The sequence below is a fragment of the Amblyomma maculatum genome, chromosome 6 (assembly GCF_055883805.1).
Source record: "Amblyomma maculatum isolate TAMU_Amacu chromosome 6, ASM5588380v1, whole genome shotgun sequence".
Lineage (NCBI taxonomy): Eukaryota > Metazoa > Arthropoda > Arachnida > Ixodida > Ixodidae > Amblyomma > Amblyomma maculatum.
Window position 1 is genome coordinate 49,196,212 of NC_139349.1, and position 22,152 is coordinate 49,218,363.

The 22,152-nt window shown below is 49.4% G+C and overlaps 1 protein-coding gene and 1 long non-coding RNA gene across 6 annotated transcripts in view; one reads left to right on the top strand and one right to left on the bottom strand.

Annotated features, from left to right (window-relative positions):
* Positions 1 to 22,152, bottom strand: part of Atpalpha (sodium/potassium-transporting ATPase subunit alpha) — a 144,557-nt gene that overhangs the window by 45,818 nt on the left and 76,587 nt on the right. Inside the window, exon 1 of one of the 3 annotated variants that reach the window (XM_084606613.1) lies at positions 7,863 to 8,087. The exons of the other annotated variants lie outside the window; for them this stretch is intronic. Coding sequence (XP_084462739.1) covers positions 7,863 to 7,868 — 6 coding nt within the window. The 5' untranslated portion in view covers positions 7,869 to 8,087. Of the gene's footprint in view, positions 1 to 7,862; positions 8,088 to 22,152 lie in introns of those variants that run through there. 3 annotated transcript variants of the gene reach the window in all.
* The window catches only part of LOC146185697 (uncharacterized), a 141,026-nt gene continuing 122,081 nt past the window's right edge, over positions 3,208 to 22,152 (top strand). For 2 of the 3 annotated variants that reach the window (XR_014708026.1, XR_014708027.1), the window contains exon 1: positions 8,424 to 8,897. This is a non-coding gene — a long non-coding RNA (uncharacterized LOC146185697). Of the gene's footprint in view, positions 3,300 to 8,423; positions 8,898 to 22,152 lie in introns of those variants that run through there. The other variant, XR_014708028.1, reaches the window with a different exon arrangement.

Sequence of the window (22,152 nt, forward strand, 5' to 3'; positions counted from 1 at the left end):
ATCACCTGCTGTGGTTTCCTGTGCTAGCCTTCTGCCCCGTATCATCTTGGTGGAAGTGCATATATCAAGCCCGAGCTGGGCAAGCTGCTGACTTTCTTTGCGACTCGAAAAACTCTTGGCGCGTACATTTACAGAATTTCATTAAATAGCGCTATATTTCGCTATATGCCATTGAGTGTTACCTGTCAGCTTTCGGTTCAACGTTTCCCAGCCAGATCAAAAACGATGATCGTGCGTTCAATGCATCACAGATGCAGATTTTATGCACGTTCGTTGGCTTTTTCCAAGCAGCGCAGTAACCGGCGTGCAGGGTATGCTGAGCGAGATCAAAGTACGCGCGCCCGACTCTTGACCCGAATGCGACCCGGTACAACCGAGTGCGCAGCTGTTGCTGCAGCAACGAGGCTGCGTAATCTCACTCTCTCAGCAGTTCAGTGATGGGGAGACAATCGATCAAGAGCCCTGCAGCCCACTGCTAAAAAACCCTTTTCATCAGCACTGTCGTCGTTTGTCGAAGAAACGGAGTCAAGTGGCGACACGCTATCAACGCGTCACGCCGGCGCAAAAACCCCTGGAAAACGGGTTATCGCAGGGTATTGAACTACTAACCTCGTCGCGAGCTCGCGAACGCGCTCAAAAAAGATAACACTATCCGAGATTAAAGCTGTTTCGATGCAAGCCAACCCTGAGATGCAGTAGCAGGTCGTCTGATGAAAGAAGGGAGGCTTCCGGAGCAGTGCTGTTACACTAAAGGCAACGTCGATGTAACGCAGCTGACGTGTAGAACAAGTTCGACACCACAGTACATTATAGCAGATACTGAGGACGCGGGTTCGAGCAGGGCCATGGCAGCCGCATTTCCATGGAGGCCAAACGCATACTCCTGTGCATTGTACGATGTCAGTGCCCGTTAAAAAAGCACTGTAAAAAAATTAGCTGTGGTTTAGCTTGTGGTTAAACCTGGAGTTACGCGAGAGAAATCTACATGGCTATGGTTAGGTTCGGCTTGAAAGTAAAGAAATGGCGTTTGCACACAGTAATTTACTCTATGGTTTCAGCTTTATTTATGCCATAGGGGAATTACTTCATGTATGAGCACTCCTCGGCTCTCGTTGTTGACCATTCTCATTCGGGTGTAGAAGACTTCTAGTGGTATGACATCGTCTCTACGTCGAACTCCGGGGAACACCGCTGTCACAACGTTCGAACGAACCTTCTCTCCTAGCAACTCACTGTTGTCGTTCGCCTCTACCAACTACCGAGTTATCCGTCTTTTCCTTTCTTCTTTTCTTTTTCGTCTTGCTCTTTCTTCCTCTCCTTTCTTATTCGTCTTCAACGGTGCCACGGTAACACGTACGATGCCACGCCGACGGCTTGAAAACCTCCCGCAGCGTAGCTTTCACCATAAAAGCCAGTATACCATGCCATACCATATGCTGCCTGAAATTCTGTAACCGCACACTCTATATGGTTATACAGCGGACGTTAGTAGACTTTGTCGCGAGGTCAACACCAGGTTGGATTAAGATTGATGGAAAAACTCCGCACATTCGAAATCTTGCGCTGCATTTCTCGCTCACATCACAGAGACAAACTTTGGATCACCGCTGAATCAAGGACACATTGAGGGTGGATCCCGCTACGATGTGCGTACGACTTCGCGTCCATGTTTACAAGCTCTTTACAAGCTCTTATTGGAGAATGAGAACCACATATTGGATTGTATATAACTTTGTGGGTTCCGGTAAAAACGTTGCCGAAAAACAAAATAATAAACGCCCCCGGAAGAAAAGCTACCGGAAGAAAAGTCCCCATTTGCGAAGTAGGAAAAGAAAGGTCCTCAAGCGCGTGCAGGTAAACGTTTTGCAATGTCAAGAGGTTATCTATGATGAATTTATTTTGCTATCACTGTCTTTTACTGATTAAGTTTAGAGCTTTTATTGCTGGAGTTTGAACCTAGTTTGTATTTTGCTTCCACCGTTTTTTTCCCTTAAATTTCCCGTGGTGTAGTTGTTCATCGTGCCATGAGACGCAGATTACATTTCAATGTGGCGTGCTGCAATATTTTATGGTACAGCGCTCTCACCTGCCGGATTTTAAGTGGCCAAACGGCTAACATCAGGCCGATTCGGGGCGTTCATAACAAAAATAATGATGACAGCAGAGAATTATTGGCCGATGGCAAGTGCCTCTCTAGACCATTCTATGCTTCAACGACGTCAATGGTCGAAGTGTTTTGTAGTGTGATGTTTCATGACGTGACCTGCGGTGAACTGCCGGGGTGTGGCCTGGTACTACAACGCGGCCCGACAGATATCACTGTTATTATTACTGTTTTTTTTTTTTTTTTGCAAACTAAAGGGCGACGATACTTGTATTTCCTTTATTTTCACTGAGTGGCCTCTTTTTCATTAGTTTTTTTTCACATAGTCAAACTGATTTCTCCTCAGCGCTCCATCAACAGCCCCATCGATGCATTTTACCATTTTATTCGTCCTCTCGAACCGAGAAAAAGAAAAAAATCCCTGCAACTTTATAGGCGCTCTACAGAGTATGCCTTCGGCCGTCACGAGCGGTCGTGCCAAAGATATATATCGCCAACGGTACCTATCCGCTAACCGCACCCATTACGGCATATCGTCCGGAGCATGAGTGAAGGGTCCATCTGCCTCAGATCCCTCTCAGCGTGGCAGACGATGCCTGGAAAATTCGTCTTTAAGGTGTCACTGGAAGCAATTTGGAACGAAAAGAAAAAAAAAAAAAATGAAAGGGGCCCGCTTGCGCAAAGATGTCGCATACAGTCTTCTTAGGATGGAGAGATGAATTCGGCCGTTCGCCGAAAAGGAAGGTTTCGGCGTTAACGAGACAGAGAGAAAAAAAAAACCCTCATTCACTCAGTGTCACCGCGAAAGATCGCGCAAGGCACCGAACAGGCAAGCAGGGAGGCGTCCGTACCTATAGCACTGGGTAAACCACTTGCATCGGCGGAGCAGCACAGACGACGCGACAGGCGTCTCCGCGACCATTAAAAGGCTTGCCAAGGCGCGCAGGCCGCCATGTCAGTGTCGCGCGTCGGCAGGCAGCGGGCAACCCATTGTGCATTATTCTTGGGCCCCCTGTGCACCGATCCATCAAAGCGCGGCAAGTAGTTGTCGCTGCCGTCTGAAGAAGCGGTAGTGTGGTCGTAAGGACAAGACGAGCGAGCAGCCGCCGCCACCACCTTGGGAGACGCCGCCTCCGTCGCTACCAGGTCAAAGGAAAAGGTCCGGGGTCAGACATGCGCAGTTCCTGCGGCCCAGGTGAGAGGGCACTACGTTCCACACAGACTAGCTCAAATCAGTGAGCACGAAAGCGAGAAGGGATAATGAGGTAGGTGGGAAAAGAAGAGACGGTGACAAAGAACAAGTACGGCTGGCGAATACGAAGCTAATAAGGAACCAGCGAGGGAAACTGCGAGATTTGAAGCCAGACGAATAAAATAAAGATGCGGACAAAGCGCGCAGGCGTTAAGTGCTGATCAAAGTGGAGCGGCGTGGCTAATTGAGCGACAGTAATAAAGTTGAGTGAAGTGCACCTTTGAAAAGGAGATCGCGAGAGGAAGGCAAGTGGTAGAAAAAAGAAAAACGTACTGGAGTTTGAGGTGAAGAGAAAGCAGTAACACGGAGACGAAAAACAGGAAAAAGAGGTGAACAAATTAACAGACTGAAAGAGAAAGAGAACCGAACGCAGATGAGAAGCTTGCTTCCCCGCTTTCAGCGTGTGACCTCTAGGTGACCTCCGCGTGTCTATTATAGCCACGCCCATGTAACGGTGCAATGCACTGGCACAAGGGCAGCAAAGGAAGCAATGAGGGTTGGGAAAGAAAGGCACGGGGTGAAGGGCGAGGGGAAACCAGGCGACAGCAGTCCCCCCCCCAAAAAAAAAAAAAATCTAGAGCGAGAACACGATGAGCTAGTTACAGCTCAATCAACGAGAATGCGAAATGAGCTCGAAAGAAAGTTGTTTCTTTGTTGCGATCGGTTTTTCACGGTCTTTCGGTGTCTCGGGTTCTCAGACGAGGTAGAGTCGGGACATGTACGTAAATGACGACGACAGTTGCACAACATCACCACCCGCCGCTCAGAATTAAGACATGGGCGACACTTTATCTCCAGAGCGAAAAAGTCGATCAAACTTGAGTAAGAATATGAGCCTCGCGAGAACTACGCCCTAGTGGTAAGGCGATCGTTGCGGCCAAGATACTGATGGCGATTAAGTAGACGGGCACAGTTCGTGTAGAACTTTAAAATCAATTGAATAGCGAATGCTTGTTCAAATATATGGTGCAAAAAAAAAATCAAAACAGGCATAGTGCTCGCCCCTTTTCAATGCCGGAATGATAAACGGATGGATGGTTAGGGGGGGATAAGCACTTGATCATTCACTTCGCTGAGTTCAAAGAAATGAACGCAAGTATTCCTGATGTGAACGGCTTGTAGCTGCTAATAATCATAATTTATTCGACTATTAAATGCCCTGGTGTGGCATTACAAAAAAAAGGAAGGGGGGGGGGGGGGGGTGCGTGTCGTACAGAAAACTAACACTGATGGGTGACTGACCAAACAAAAGTAAATGTAAGCACAGACAATACAGCGTAAATGAAATATGCGCAGTCATGAGATGGAAGTGGTAGCAATTTACATCTCCCAACGCACCGGACGTTTCGTTTTAATCATTCTTTTTACTCGAGGTTACGGCCAGTTCCGACGTATGCTCCTGAATTCCGAACAAATAAAAACGTTCGCTATTTTTTTAATGCGATAAGAAGCCAGCATTCCCTACAGCCCCATTACACTGTACACCTATTCCTTAGGTCTATTCTCCCCAGCGAGTTCAAAAGTGTGGGGGTCAGTTTTTGTCAGCACTGCAGCAGGAATGACGTCAGTGAACACACTGCGGAATGGCCACGAAACGATAACACCGCAGGGGAACAATACCAGGCCAAGCAGCGTTTGCTCGGCAGCAAAGACAGGCTTCTTATCACCGCATGCCCGTGAGCACCATCAGCTCGCGTGCGGCAGATTCCTTAGGTAGCGTCTTTATCGGCAGACTACGACAATGGAAAAGTTCCTCGTTTCACGCGTTTGACTTTTGGCCTAGCTTTATCGCCGCTCGTAATGTGAGGAGAGAGAGAGAGAGACAAGCAGAGCGGAAACATGCCTCGTTCAAGCTGTGCCTGTAACTGCGACATTTTGAAACCAATCACGCCTTTAACAATGCGATGTACGCACGCGAAGTGTGAGGGAAGGAAATAAACCGGATGCGGCGTCATTAGTCGAGTGCGCCACTGGTGCCACATCTTGGACTTTCGGAATGCGCCGACAATTACGCATAGCTTTGGCGACCACAAAGCATCAGTGCCCTCAATCTTGAGTGCATCAAGTATATAACGAGACTTTCCCGGAATGCAGCAAAACGTTATCTTTTCTTCCTTGAAGCTGTCGCACGTCACGTGTCACGGTGAAAAGTTATCACACGACGAGCGTCTCTCTTACGTTTTGACCTACACTAGATAGTGATGTACTCGTAAAACGCACATGCTTAGTACATGATGTATGTATGCAATATTTTCCGGGCAACACAGGACAGTTGGAAGCACAATTTCGAAACACAGACACGCGGACTTATGATTTCCAGAGGACGCATCCTGACCTATGCTGGGCTGCGCCTGCAGCACCTCGGATTGTGTCAAGCGATACCATTAATGACCATGACCTCTTTGGCAATGGCCACACCTGCTCTCGATAAGAACGACGCGATAAGGAACGTCATTCGCACGGCATCCAGATCTCAAATAGAAGGCGAACGTGTGCACTGGACTGAGCAGTAGAACAGAGCCGAGTCTTCAAGAAAGGAGGCAATGAGTGTCGCTGCAAGACGAAGCAACCAACTTCAACCTAAATGCACAGTGCGTTCGAAAACAGTCGCCCCAGTGAATCGGTCGTATAATTGTCGGTTCTTTCACGAACGGGCAAATATGTCTCCCGATATCGCAACCTGGAACCATAAGCAGACCAAAACGTTGCAGTCCAGGTGCCCGCCACTAAAACGAAAATCAACCGCACAGTTGATAAAAATCTACCATCGGCGAGGGGCCGGACAACACGTTGAGTGTATTGCACAGACAACAGAGCAGAGTATAGAAAGAAAAGCAAACCTAAAGAGGAATGAAAGCACCGAGTTAACGAGTGCTGCGTTGCACCCTCCGCATGCAAAGGCAAAACCTGTCTCGCTAAGCGGGATAGCAGAAAATATGCGTCCTTTGCGCAATGCTCGGAAACTTCCTAGAACGCGCGTTTCCTTTGTTTTTTTGTTTTCAGGAATTCTGTCAGAGGCGGAGTGCAACCTTACGGTAACGTAGCGGAGTTTACAGCGAAGGAACCGACGGGTGCTGCGAGTACACAGCCGTCGAGCAAATGACGGTAGACGACCTTGCCGTGACGACGACAGACACGAACAAAAATCGCTGCAACGCGATGTCGCAGCTGGCGGCGTATGCGCTTTGCATACGCAAGCCGGATCGTAGAGCGAACTCGGCGATTTTGTTGAATTAACCAACCACGTGCCTCGCGCCGGTACGAAGGACAAAGATACTCTCACGGTGTTGCTTCCCACCGCGGAAAAAATTATCCATGCCCTGTGAGAAGGATTAAGAAAGCGAAATAATTGCACGGTGTGTTAATTTCCCACCTCGTTCCCACCGCCAGCCCAAGCGCAGAAATTGTAAGAGATCACTGCCAACACCACACTCAAGCTAGACGTCGTGCGGTACGGAGCTAGATGTCTTTGTGAAGGTCATGATTCGCCCGCATTCGGGATACGCCCAGCTTTTAAAGCGTCAGGTCAGGATATCGCAAGCGCACTGAACACGAATGGCGGCGACATGCACTCCTTCCCGTGCTAACTTTACATGGGGCGCATGCAGCCCTTACTAGGGCTGCAATTAAAATCAAGCCAAACGTATACGGAATAGTTATTTACAGCACTCGACGTATGTAGTCAGTAGCTGCTTCGTGCTTTGCTTATCCCTCAGCTGGATAGGACGCACCTGTGTATCGTCCCTGAAGGGATCCCCTACTGGGAAATGCGTATGGACGGAAAGAGCTGCTATCGAAAGCCATCACCAGCCGGGTGCTTATACAGGAAGCTGTCCTACCACAAACAGGAACATGGATAGGAGCACATCACACAGACTCATCTAACTGTACAAAGGGCAATATGTGGCAGTCATGCTGCAAGGCATACTGAGAAGAAGGTGCTCAGGACATTCATGCAAACCAGTATCACATATGCAAGAAATTATTCGCACATACAAAATAAAGCGGTCTAGCTAGACGAGTCAGAGCTCCAATCGTTATGAAGGTAGTCAAGGCTCGAGGCAAACCTCAGAATTTGTTGAAAACATTGTGGATGGAGCAGTGAGCTACATATAAAAATATAAGCTTCAGTTAGAGGACTTTTTCGGGTCACGCTCTAGGGAGGATTCTTAATCTGACCTAATCCTCTTTCACCCTGGATTGATAATACCTCCCAAAGGTGCCGTTGATCGGTAGACCCTTGCAGTGAGTAACACGCCGTCGGTAGTAAAGAAACAAGCGGTGTCCTACTGCCACTTCGGCACCATAAAACTCTTATGAATACCCTGTAGCCAACACAAACCCGATCAATGGCATACACAGTACTGCCTGTTCGCCGATATAGAAACTGCATCGATCACGTGGGTCCCGGCATGCTGGGAGAAAAGGGCAGCATCAGCTACGGTGACTTCGCCTTTGCAGAAAGCGGGGTTTCGACACTACCGACGACACAGGCTTGACACTCACCACCATGGTGGACTCTCTGGCTGCTGCTGGCCGACACACAGAGAGTGGACCGGTGCGCGCGCGGGGCTCGCTGACTGCGAAGCGCTGAAGGGAGGCGCCTGGACGTTACTTATCCGGCGCCGCTCGCGCTTCTGCCGGTCGGTTCGAGGCGTGCAGCACAGGTCGCTACGGACGCACCGCGGGCGGCCGCCGAACCGCAGCGCTACCTCAGTGCGCGGCGCAGCGGCAGTGCGCGTACAGCTACGCAGTTCGTACAATCAACGAGCTCGCCGGCTGCGCAAGACGTCACACACACACACGAGCGTACGACTACCCGCGCCACGGGAGACTTGTCACAGCCCCGTCTGCCGAAAGGCTATGCACGAACGAAGGGCGCGCGTATACAAACGCACGCACATACGCGCATGAACGAACGTCCTCGGACGGAGTCTCTACAACCCCCTACCACCCCTTCAATCCTCGCAGCAGGGCGGATGAATTTTTCCTACAGAGCCAAGCAGCGCCACTGCCGAGAGTGTGGAAGGGAGGGGGGGGGGGGGGGTGATTGGCCAAGCCTCGTTCGCACCCACCAATGTCTAAGTCTAGTTTCTTGCCTCGCGTTCTTTTTTGTTTCTTTTCGCACCTCCCACCTTCCTCTGACTCATCATCATCATCATTTCAAACCTCCGTCACCGCGAGGCAAGCTTTCAACGGATACGCCGACGAATGTAACGTGCAGGCACGGGACTCGGCGAAAGAAACAACGTCGTGCACGAAGCCCGCCTTCGGCGACGGCACGCCGGACGCCGGGTCAGGCGAGATAGCGCTCCCGGCCGCCCTGTTCCGGCCTGACCTACACCACCTCCTCCTCCTCCTCCCGCCGGCACGCGTCCGTTATCGAAAGCCGCAGCCGTGGGCCGCCGGCACCGGTGACGAGAGGTTCGAGGTCGGGACGGCCGCCGAGAAGCCTCGCAAAGCTGCCTGAAGAAGAGGAGACCACAAAGAAACGCCGACCACAACAAGGTCAAGTCGCGCAGGGATGACCACCACCAGAAGGTAAGCGAAACTCAAACTACCACTTCTGAGTAGCCGCGGTATATCTACGCTACCCCCCCCCCCCCCCCACCTTTCCGAGTACGATATCGTATACTCATTAATAAGGCATCTTATATGGAGAGATTACGGCGAAGCAATACCAAGGAAGGGTTCGAGTAGCTATACTAAGCGCATCGATTACAAGGGCTGTCTAATTTCCGCAAATTTTGCAAACATAGAAGTACGCCGAACGCGAAGAACGATTAGCGTTCGTTTAATGTGACATTTACGAGAAATTTCGACCTGCGGACAGGAGCTCGCTCCTTTTAGGCGAAGCAATAAAGTCAAGGGCATCATGCGGAAGCTGAACGAACAACCAACCTTCATGAATACAAACCGACTGCAACGTCCACGCAATGTCTTAATACAATAAAAAGAAAATTGGCGGAGAGGCAAACGCAGGGAAAAAGCTGCGACTTAATTGCCCATAGCAGAACTCCCAGTGCTGAGCTCGGTGCTACGTAACTGTGCCAAGTATACCCAAGGTCGACGCTGAAAGGTCGCAGGGAGGTCGGTGGCCGCTTATTTTTGCGCCACATGGACTCGGTGGGTCCCGAGACTTTCGTCTCGCTAGCCAAAGTGCAAACTTCGCACGCTATGGAGATTTCTTTACTAACACCCTCTACAGATTTTAATCGAAGCAAACTTAGACGATTTTGCAATTTCTTGTCTAACACAGGTGGAAGCTGAAAGCAGCGATGCATACATTATGCATTACAGGACTAAAAATTAAAAAAATAGCGCGTTCCCGCTAGGCCGAACCGAATTAAAAAAAAAAAAAAAGAGGAAAAGAAGTGAAGAGGCGGTTAAGAACTGCTACACCCGAGGCAGAACAAATTGTCCAAAACACTGACCACTGCAGCCAATAACAATGATCGAAAAACGCCTGACACCGTGCATGCTGGCTGCGGGACCTGGCGGGGTTTGCCCATTTTCTCTATTCTGCAACTCTTTCCCACACCGACGGTGCTCCTCTGGTCTGGCAAACTAACACAAGGCATCACGTTTGCTTTGGTTAGGCAATGCGCGGGTATGCAGACACGCGCGCAGGTAAGGGAGAGGCCAGCAGACGCGAGACACGCGGGGTCACTTCAGAGCACGCGCTTGGGCCAATCGAAAAACAAAAAACGAAAACAAGGAGACTGCGGCGGCCACCACGAGTTATTCATTGCCCCAAATTTCTCGCCTCTGCCGCCTCGCACCTTCCTCCGCTGACCTAGCAAAGCAGTCTCGAGCAGCAGCGGACGAAAGTGGCCGCAAGCAAGAGTAACAAAAAAAAAAAAAAAAAAAAAAAAAAAAAAAAAGCCGCCATCAACAGCAAAACCTCCCTCCTGCAGACGAAAAGAGGGGAAAGGGGAGGCGCTTACGTCACTACGCACTCTGGGCTCAAAGGGACCCGCACACACCGACAAGCTCACAAGCAGGCTGGGTTTTCCCAACCCAAATGCTCCATACGCGCGCGCACACACACTCGCCCTCTCCAGCTAGACAGGCAGTCAGCTCGGAGCTGGTGTGGAGGCGCCGGGCGCAGAACCGGAGGTGGAGGAAGCGATGATGCAGAGGAGGACGAGGGGTCCGCGCAAGGACAAGCCAAAGCGTTCTAAACTTAGGTCCAGACGGGTCCCGCGAAAGAAACTCGGCTCCGTTATTTCGGGCGTACGAAAATGCCAACCGCGCGTCCCCAACCCCCTCGCACAGCGGTGAGCTTGAACGCGAGCGCCCGGTTCCAGCTTGAGCCGCCACGAGCTGTGTTGCCGCTTACACACGCAACAGCTCGGCGAGGCGTTTGGTGGTATAGTGCGAGAGATGTGTTTAGTGAATTTTATTTTTTTTTTGCAAGCGCACGAAGACTTCGCCCACGTTTTCCCACAAATGTGTACATTTATTTTGTACTGCTTCACCACGTGACAACTGAGCAGCACCCGCAAAGTAGAACCCTGCAGCATCCTGCAGGCAATGCCCTGATGCGCAGCTATGAGGAACGTGATGAGTTTGTGTAGCTATACTTAGACATCGACCACATACCGATTTAAGGAATGCCTAGATAAGCGAAGATATGCTAAGGCGGAAGCGCTATGCCAGACCACTAAAGAGAAGTCCCTGCACAACTACACAAGGTTGGTTTGGTTGGTTTGTAGGGTTTAACGTCCCAAAGCGACTCAGGTTATGAGAGACGCCGTAGTGGAGGACTCCGGAAATTTCGACCACCTGGGGTTCTTTAACGTGCACTGACATCGCACAGCACACGGGCGCCTTGCTTTTCGCCTCTATCGAAAAGCGGCCGCCGAGGCTGGGATTCGATCGCGCGTCCTTGGGAACAGTAGTCCGTAACCACTGCGCCACCCCGGCGGGGGTGCACAATGACACAAGAGCAACAGCGATCAGCTCGCTAAATCTCAATCCGACAGCGTGAAGCCCCCCACTCATCTCTCCTCGCGGCAACACAGCATGCAAGTAAAGTCCTGCGTAGGCTATGAACGAGCCTGTAGAGACGAAAACCACTCGTGTTCAGCCCATGCATTCGAGATGCTGACTGTAAAAAACGGATTAAAAAAAAAAAAAAAAAAAAACTAAACCAGCATGGCTTTGCTAGGCCTAGCACGCAACGCCAACCACTGTGCCGGATCTCTCGCTGACAAGACAAGTTGCGACGGAGTTTATGCTGGTCAGAGACCGACTGAGCGACGGCTGTAAGCAGAAAGGGAGAAAACCCGTAAGAGGAAAACCGATGGCAGCTTTTAATTTCACCGGCGCGCAAACAGAGCCAAGTGCAAGCGTAGAAACGAGTGGGCGTCAGAGGAAGGAGTGATGGACGGCTCGTTCGCACGCTGTACAGCGAGCGCATCCTTCGTTTCCATCATGCGCTGTTGATTACTTGTTGAGACCTACGCACGCGTTCGCCTGTGCTGACCAGGAGAAACGAGTCTGCTTTCCAACGAGCCGGGAACAACCGTCTAGACGACCGACCTTAGCCGACGTGGTTAGAAGATCGCGCTGAACGAGAAGGTGAAAGAGCGGCTAACAAAATCGAAACAGCCTATTCAGATCGCCAATACCTGTTACGGGACGCATGAAACATTTAAGCCTAAACTTGATCACCAGAATCGCAGATTGTGTCACTCGCGCGAGCGGTTGCATATCTAACGTTGTAACATTTTTTTTCTATTTCATGCTCTTAGTTAATTGCTTGATTTATATCCGTACATATGCACCTATACATTATTTTAATTTTGTTTTACTACTGGATCATATGCCAATATTTACAGTAGCTGGTTACACTCTAATGACGCATGCAGTTATCTGATACAAATTTCGTGTCGTTACGCAAGCATTCGTATGCTACCACTAAAAAGCATATTCCCTTCCTGCAAGCCCATCAAGAACATATCGAAGCATAGCTAGTTTTCAGGTCGATAAGAAGAAACGAAACTAACACCCAGTCTATTTTAACCGCTGAAATGAGGTTAGGTTACATGGACTGCGGAAACAACTATTAGCACACCTGACTACCGCATCGCGAATACACTGGTTTGGATTAACTTATAAGGTTTAATGTCTCAAAGCGACCCCGGCTACGAGAAACGCCGTCGTGGCGGGTTCCGGAGATTTCGACCACCTGGGGTTCTTTAACGTGCACTGACATCGCACAGCACACGGGCGCCTTGTTTTTCGCTTCCATCGAAAAGCGGCTGCCGCGGCCGAGATTCGGTCCCGCATCCTTGGGCGCATCAATCGAGCGCAACACCGTGGCGTGGCGAATCTTGAATATACTGCCGCTACTTAACACCATTAACGTTCTCCAAAAGCAAGCCACGCTGTACTAAAAAAACCGTGTGTTAAGCCGATATAAAGACTACCGGTATTCGGAACAGCAGAACAGTAAAAAAACAAGTTTACCGCTTGCAATCGGCTAGCACGGCGCAGCAAAGACGAACAGCACGTACTGTCTCGACGACAGGGCGTTTTAATGCATTTTGCACGCGTTGAGAATAAAACATTCATTAATAGCAGGATATTTTTTTTTTTTTTTTTTGCGCTGCCTTTATATTCCCTGTCAACGAGCAGTCGCGATATCAATGCTAAGTATAGCGCCTCCTCTCAGCGTTGCGTTCAATATTAACCGTTTAAAGCGCGACCTTGTGCGCGAGAAAAGTACCGCAAGTGTGCACAGCGAACTCGGCACTGAAGTAAAAAAAAAAATAATAAAAAAAAAAGACACCTCAGGAACGAGAAGGCAGCTCGAGACACCTGGAAATGAACCTCAAGCAGTGTAATAACGTGCGCGAAACCGGTTCGAAGAACAGCTATACAGCTGTCCAATTTTCCCCAACTCTCGCTAAGGTTTCCGGATGGTCGCGGCACGGCTTGTCGAGTGGTTCTCATCGCGTGCGCGTTGCATGGAACAAAAGTGGACGGAGGAGAAGGAAATGCGAAGGAGAGGAGGAGGCTCTGTACTGAAGGAGACGACACGGAACTTGAAACCGGCGCAAGGATCGATATGAGTACGCCAGTTGTGCGCAGAATGTTTAATTAGCGGCGAGTCCCTCCGCACTCAAGAACCATGCTGTGAAAGAGTTCCAGAACGGGCCCGGGACGGCGCACGCCAAACGTGAATTGATTAATGAAATATCTTTACGCGCCAAAGCCGGGATCCAGGATACTTGTTAGGTTGCACAATGCTAGGTAGGTTCCGGATTAATTTAGACAAGTGGCCTAAATATATCATCTCCGCATGGGAGTTTGTGAATTTGGCGCTAGCTTGGTTGAAACGCGGAAGCCTCGGTTGGGATCTAACTGTTGCGGAATACTTAACCGCACAGCTAATTAAATCAGTTGCTCGGGCCGTTAAGTAAAGAACAGAACACGAGGTAAAACATGCTGCAACACTGTATGACCACGCTAATTTGCCTAGTTGTTTCGTGTAAGCAGCAACTTCCTAAGCCTTACTTTTCCTCAAGGGATGCCTTACAATGGCAATCCAGAACTTTCACTCGCTCCAATTCACATTAAAGAAAAGCTTGCTTTTACCATATGCGCACAGTTTTAACGAATCCGATCATTGAATAGGGAGAGTTACGATAATTTCACGGAGAATTAGGTAAACATCAAAGTACTGTCGGCCGCCGCCTTTATATTTTTTTGTTGAACGAGGGGGGAAGGGGGGGGGGGGGGGCAGGAAAGCACCATGGAGCTGCTTCTTCAATTTAGCACATTTGTTTAGGGAGGTTAATGTGAATTGGAGCGAGTGAAAGTTCTGGATTGCCATTGTAAGGCTTCCCTTAAGGAAAAGTAAGGCTTAGGAAGTTGCTGCTTACACGACACTAGGTAAATTAGCGTGGTCATACACTGTAGCAGCATGTCTTATACCTCATGTTCTGTTCTTTACTTAACGGCCCGAGCAACTGACCACTCGAGATTGGTTCCTAAGAAATTTGGCTGTTCAGAGCGCATCAAAATTTATTTTGTTTTTGTTTCTCTTTACACGGTGCCGCCTGTCAAGTCGATTATTGAACATCGAGGATGAAAAAGAAGAATTGTACACGAACAAAGTAACTTCGTTACGAGGCATCACGGTTAAACTCTCAGCGGGACCTTATAGCGCAATACATGCTTAACCATTATTGACGCAGTGATCAGTAGTTGTGCATGGTTACAGGAATATTTAAACGTTTTAATTATAATACCAAGAACGTTATAAAACAAGCATGAAATGCTAAAAAACAGCTTTGTGCGTAAAAGATAATGCATGCATGATTTGTGAGCATAAATAGTTTTTAATACAGTTAAGAAGAATGGAATTGTTGAGCAATGGTTTCACTTCGTGCGATAAGGAATTCCACAGCTTTGCACTGGTCGGGACACAATGGAGAGGCTAGCGTACACGCGGTCACTGCCGCTCACAGCTCGGTGGGTGACATGGGACACACTCGGCGCGTATCAATCAAGGCGGGCGTACAGGCTGGCCACGCAGACATCATCCAGCTCCCGCCGCGTATGTACCGTTTACGAGCAATGCCTCGGGAATGCTCAGAACAGGTGGCGTGCGTTGGCCCCAGCTGCTGTGTGAAGAGCCGGGCGTCGACCGAAACGTCAGAGAAGCAACTAAGAAATAAAACGTTAAACAAGGCCTACGACGTTGAAAGCTCAGCGCCCCTGATTTTGTTTTTGTCTTCTAGTTTCGTGACAACGAAATTAAGGCTTCGCCCGTAGCGGAGCGAGAGCAAAATCTTTCCGACATTAAAGAAATAATGGAGGGAGGAGTACACGTGCTGGAAATTAAGGTGAGCTATCTTCCACGGTTAACTGTCCGGCATACAGACCATCCCGCACACCAAAACGACCCCAACCAACCAAAAAAAAGAAAAAAACATACAGAGCTAGCTTCTCGTTAGTCCGCACCGCAACTTCAGACCCGGAAGGCCGACGAAGAATTGGACTGAGCGCCATTCATCGATTCTAAGATAAAATATAAATCAAGAAGGCACGTTCGTGACGCGACATCGGACGACTTGGAAGAAAGACGCCAGCGGGAAGAAGGCGCGGTGGAAGCTGGCCGTTAATGTGTACGGGCAATCAAGGTCAAGAGAAGGCAAATAAAACGCATTTACATCTTCGTGCGGTAGGTTCTCGAGACACGCGATCCACCACTCATTGTGACGCTAAAACGGCCGAGCATGCACAATGCCTCGTTTCAATCAAAGAAAGGCGGCAAGGCACGCAACTGCAAAAAGAGATTCTCTATTTGCTAACCAGCACGTACGGTGGACACCGAACCCGCAGGGCGATCTGATAAAATGAAAGTACACACGCGGCTGAAGGACCGCTTGAGCGATTAAGAAGTGCACCGGAACCAACGAAGAAAAGCACGCATGGCAAACACTAACGCCAGCCAGTTTGCGTTGCAATCCAAGGCGGATGCGGTGCGGCTACGTGAACACCGTGTGCGGCGGGCTCATGCTAGAGTTTCAGCTTACCGTGATCCGCGATCCGCTACCGTGATCCGCCACCGCGCGTTCCACTGCGCATGCCCAGATCCCTTGACGCCGATAGATGGCGCCACATACTGGATGTCGGCACATAGAACTGCCGCATCGAGACCAATCAGCTTGTGCGCCCCGCCCACGCACGGTAGCGGGTCACGGTGGCGGATCGCGGATCATGGTAAGCTAAATCTCTCATTGCTGAGTTCCTATGACAAAGAAGCTGCACTCACTGAAACAGCAGCTTTACACAAGCTATAGGAAATGTCGAAAAGTAAAGTACAGGTGCCGCCTCTACCGGCAGTTTTCGCACGCTAAGTGCAGTGACGTCAAGACATCTTTCCGGGGTATGATTTCAAGAGGGCGATTGCAGAGGCTGCATCAGAACGAGTGCGCTCCGCCCCGCCTTGCCCTGCGATCATAGTCGTCGTTCACGAAAGTACACACAAAAAGTACATTGCTCGAAAGCACCCTCTATCACTTTGGCAATGTGGTGGGAACAGCGTCGCCTGCAGGAAATGCGGAGACCAGGTATGAACAAGAAAGTCAGAATAAACGAGTAGAAGATTTGACGCAACGTGAAGTACCATTCAGAACGAAAAAAAAAAAAAAAAAGGAGAAAAGGCAACATCAAGAAAGGTCCACGAAGTCCGTAAACAACGCTTCACCCAAGGAAACAGTGGTTTAGAAAGAGAGACAGGTAACAAGTCAGCTCAGAGAAAATGAAAAACAAGTACTAGTCATCCAACCTTGACTGTTCGCGTGGCGAACAGAGGCGGAGGGTGGCTTAACTACGAGTGCTTCTTCGAAACGACGACGTCGACAGGGTAGAGGCAGACCTTTCTCTCGTATATGATTTGTCTTTTCTCTCCGTTCAAGACAGGACGCGTTACCGACGAGCCCTTCGCTTTCGCCACAATATGCGTCGCAATCGACCAGCGTAAACTGGACTTCGCCGTCGGCTAACGTATACGAAGGACGAAGGTGCCGAGCGCGATGACTGGTTCGACGCGTGGCAGCACGGCTGGCGTTTCTTTTCAGAAAAATAAAAAATAAAACTGATTCAAGGTAAAGTTCCTCCACACGTTCAGTTTCCCCGTTGAGGTTGACGACTGTGCCACAATTAAGTTTATTTGTTTGTCTATTTGTTTATTGCAGTTTGTAGCAAAAATACAATTTTTGCCGTGGGACCGAGGCTAAAGGTGACGTACAAGTCACCTGACTGGGCCTTCGGCACCACAATTGACATGTGCAACACAACGCAGCAGGCACAGAGCAGCACAAAATAGTCAGTCATATGTGAGAATGTAATACAAACACAAACCAGGGGCAAAACACATAAAATTCAATCTTTAGCATACATCAAGGTAATAGTGTCGACAGTAATTGGTATTACGCAACGGAAATAGGAAACAAATAATCACCTATGTTCCAAAAAGTACATCTTAATTTTTTTTTTTGAATGTTAACAAGGAGGATGATTCTTCATGTAGATAAAATATGTCAGGATAGCAGTTCAAGAGGTTAGGGATTTGCCAGTGAATTAACTGCATACCATACCCGGTCCTTATGCGAGGTTTTATAAAGTTCACATTTCTAAGGACGTAATGTGGATATAAACGTAGTTAAAAACGTTTATCCTCCAAAGTTCCTCCACACGTTCAGTTTCCCCGTTGTGGTTGACAACTGTGCCACAATTTTGTTCCAGAGACATTTTCGGTGCAGCAATATTATACCGAAAGACCGTATTCTCGAGCTGTCCGCCATCTAGCATAGGCAGATATCGAACACCTCTTTACACTGCAGCAAATAGGAAACGCTTCCGCCATGCTTTAGGTCTTCGAGTAGGCGTACGCAAGTTGAAGGGCGCGATGTGACGGCGCACAGCGAACTCTCTTTGGAAAGGTCTGTACAAATATTGATTTGGGTAAAAATTTAGAAGCACGTCCATATAAGAAGCCCGCACACAAGCCTTACGAAACAAATGAACGTGCCAAGATCCAATAATGGTTGTCCCTAGCTTAGACGTAGGCCTGGTATAGAGGCATACCTTTACTGCAAACGAGTTAGTGCTAGCGGCAGGCACAGACGAGCTTCGCAGAGACCAAAGCCTAATGGGGGTCGTGATGTGCGACGTGGTGGTGTTGCATAGGAAAGTGGGACACGACCGAGACACGTGATATTGAAAAAAAAGAAAAGCTGCAAGCAAGCCAGAGACCAGCGAAAATTACGACCCCATCACAAGTCGGCGCCGACTGCGGTCGTTAGCTGGAGGGACGCTGTAGCAGAAGCAAGAAGGTCTCTTCGCACCCGTAGGGCAGAACGCGCGGTTTTTTTCCGTCGAAGAGCAAGCAGCAACTTATACGCTTGCCAACAACAACAACAACAGGGAGGACGCGTCACGCAGTACACGCACAGGCAACGCTGAGGAAATGCCCTTCACCCAAAAATCATTGCATGGACTCAAACGCAACCTCAGTGTATAGACACGGCAAACATGATACGACTGTCTCGTCGCAGAAACGGCAAGCCTGGTGTAGCGCCGGAGCGGTCAGAATCTGATAATCGGACGTTCCCGCTGTAAGGAAACTTCAGTTCGCACAGTCAAGAGCTGCATAGAGAAGGGATACTTCGTCGACGGCGAACGAAGAGTTGCGCACGTTGACTTCGGACAGACCGACGACCATGCACATGAGCACAAGGACGCCTGTAGTTGCTCTCTAAAAACTGCAGAATCACATTGTAAAAGCAAAAAATAAAAATAAAAATCAAGCAGCTCTTGCCATAAAGTCGCCAGTTGAGGTAGCACTGGTGGCGCAAGACGCACACTTCTCGCCTAAAAAAGAAGGGACCGCACGTAATGGAATCCGCTGCTGAAAAGGCCAGGTGTTATCCACGCGACAAATGAGGAAATACGGCGCGTGTGTCTCGAGAAACAAGTCTCGAATCCACGTTTCAAATCCCTTAATTTCATTTTTATTTTCCCCGCGGGACCTCAAGGCAGCTCGAAGGCAAAACCCCTAATAGCTGCGGCGCTGCTGTGGTCGGCAAAGGCCGGCGCACGCACGCACAAGAAAGGACGAACAAACTTGCGCCAAACGAAAAGTGTAGCGAGCCAGACGGGCCGCCGGCGCGTCCTTGAGACGCAGAAAAAAAAAATGCGAAAGATGAACCGTCGTAAAAGAAAGAGAAGACCATAGAGCGAAGAGAAAAAGATGGACAACGCCTTATCAACGCAGGCGAAGAGGGCGAGAGCTGCGGCAAAAGGAGGAAGCGGCGAGAGCGACGACGGGGACGGATAACAGCAGCAATCAGCGGCTGCAACGCACGGACATCGCGACGCCGTCCCGAGAACCTCCTCCACGACACTCGGCGACGGTGCGCGGAGGCTCGCTAGGCTCGCAACCAAAGACACCAAGGAATGCGCAGCCGCCGAGCAGGAAAAATGAGAAACCGAATGCCGCGCGCCAGCGCTATTTCGCCCAAAAACAACTAATGAGGAGAAGCAAAAGTTCGATGGTGCTTATACGTTCAGTGGAAAGCAATCAGCGGTCTTGACTGATCTCTAAAACGGCGGGGCTGTTATGTTTATATCTCGCCGCGCCGACGGAATTTAATAAGTTGAGTAGCGAGGCGCACGGGGCAGCTCGCTGACGCAGGACACGAGTCCATCGGCAGAAAGGCGCTATGCGGAGCATGCCGAGTGCAGATTAATTGGTACGCAACAATATGAGCTCGGGTCCAGGTAAGCGCTCCAGCACAAGGTGTCGCACCGCATGCACCTCTTCCCGGTCACAACGACCTAGCCACCTCGGAGTGGGGTTTATTCCCGTACACACGTTTTTTTCGCGTTAGGACCGCCACCATATCTTGACTCGTCTCACAAGTCGCTCAGTGCAACGCTAAATCTTTGGGCAGCATTTTTTTTTTTTTTGTAACTAAATACGGCGTCGTCAACAGAAAAAGAAAAAAAAAAAGAAGCCTCAAACGCTTGAAGAGGGAAAGTTCCAGCGAGTGCTTGAGCGATAGTCTGGCTGCAGTAGACTTCTGGCATCGATGAGTGCGCGATGTAAACGTGAGGATTTCAGCATATTTCACAACGCTGCCACAGCGCATTCTCGAGAAGCAAGCACCTCGAGCAGCAAGCAGATCGGCGAGGCGACTAGGAAAACCGGTAGAGCAGAATGGATACGCCCCACAAGGAACGCCCGGGGCGCAATGAGCGCCGATGCCATCACAGCCTGCCAGATCCGCCGACTTCTCACCCGCGCTCACAACGCGCCGCAATCGAAGGGGATGGTGCACCTCGCGCCAGGCCAACGTGACGTCACGGAGCAAGGACGACGACACGGCAACTGTGGACGAGCGTTGCCAGCATTTCAAGTAGAGGTGCTCGAAGTTCGAAAATCAAATCAAAATCAAACAGTGCATGTTGAAAACTATACGAAAATAATCGAACATGCTCCCATGCTGTCGAAAAGCATTTTTCGAGTTATCAGACATGTTCAGTAAACGTTGCTTTACACTACTGCCCGACATTCAGAGGTCATGTCCGATACGATACAACTACTTCATTCGATACCTTCAACACGAGGAACAATTTTCATGTGTGTACGACACGACGTACATCGATCGAGTGAGCAGAGCGACAATGCTGCGCTGCCCCTAGCCGATTAGTGTTGTATTTTTTGATAGCCGATAGCTAAAGCTACACATACTGCAGAAATTTTTGAACAGCTGTTAGCGCGTCGTTTTTACGTATTCTTATTTCGCATGCACACTTGCAAAAGCTGTGAGCATTCATAACTGTATTAAGTTCGTACTCTATTCGGTTTTGAAAAAGCCGCTTTCATTTGACGACGTATAGACGGTAGATTACTTGGTTCTACCTTTGTCATTCTGGCGCTAATGAAGTAGAGAACATATGGCCCATGCATGCTTCAGGTAATGTACTCGAGCATTTTTTCCCCTTTCGCTTTCGAGACGGGGTCTGAGTGACGTGAAAGGTCAGTACACAGAGACATAAGTCACGTGGGTCATATGAGAGTTGTGCTCTGTGATGCCCCGTCGTCTGCGGCAGATCAGAGAATCGCTACGAGCAGCACGTGCTCGCAGACAGCGAGCCAACTGAAGCGCCGCTGATCTGCGAGACCACGAATTGTGAATATCTTTTGACGCCGCAGTCAGCGGAAACAAAGCGTTGAGAGAAAGGTGTGCTGTGATTGATTACATATTGTAAACATATTCGCGCGAACGTTCTCCCAATATGCCATTCTGTCATTACTAGCAAAAATTAAAAGGAATAGTCAGAAAATATCGACACTTTCCTGCATTCTTCAGGAGACAAGCACATGCCGATGATCATGTTTCGCTTCTACTAGGAAAGGACTTCACTTGAAAACAGATGCTAACATTTGAAAAGAAAGAATGAGAGAAATAAAGGTTTCAAAATCTTCGCTGTCTGTATAACCGGTACCAGAATCTGCTACCAATGTCAGGCAAAGCAGTTCACGTTTTCTCACGAACCTATATACCTAACTGTAAGGTGGACCATATTGTTTACGTATGCAAAAAAAAAAATAGGTTTCCGAAAAATTATGTTTCACATTAACGGTTAGCTTAAACGTTGAACCATAATAATCGAGCCAATGCTGACCTGCCAGCGAAGACGCTACTACAACTCCGGCAACAAACCAGTGCACGTGAGAGCAGTTTTTCACGATGAGGAGACTCGCTCAGACGTTCGCCCAAAGCGCCGTTCCTCGACTCCAAAGAGGAAGAAAAAGGCGAGAAAAGGGGAAATGGAACGAGTTCCCTACTTAAATATGGCCGCTACGCCGGGCTTATTTCCTGCGGCTCGGGTGTTGATCGATCGCGCGCAGCGAGCGCACACGTCGAGTAGTATAACGAGCGAAAGCAGCGTAACTACGAGACACGCTAGCGCGCTCGCAGCATCCTCCAGCCCACTTTCGTACTCGTAACGCGCCGGTGGCGATGAGGCCGAGTATAGATGGCGCAACGGTTGGCGAGGCACGAAGAGACCGCGTGCAAGGCGCCGAAAAAGCCCCTTAATGCGGTCGTTAGTCCGCTGAATGGGCGTAAATAAAGAACGCGCGCATCGCTCGAGACGTCCAAGAACGCGGGGCGAGAGTGCATTCACTGGTTCTACTATGATCACTGATGTCGCTCGCGGTGTTTCTTCATCGCCTGCAGTGGGACACAAACCCGCCGCCAGG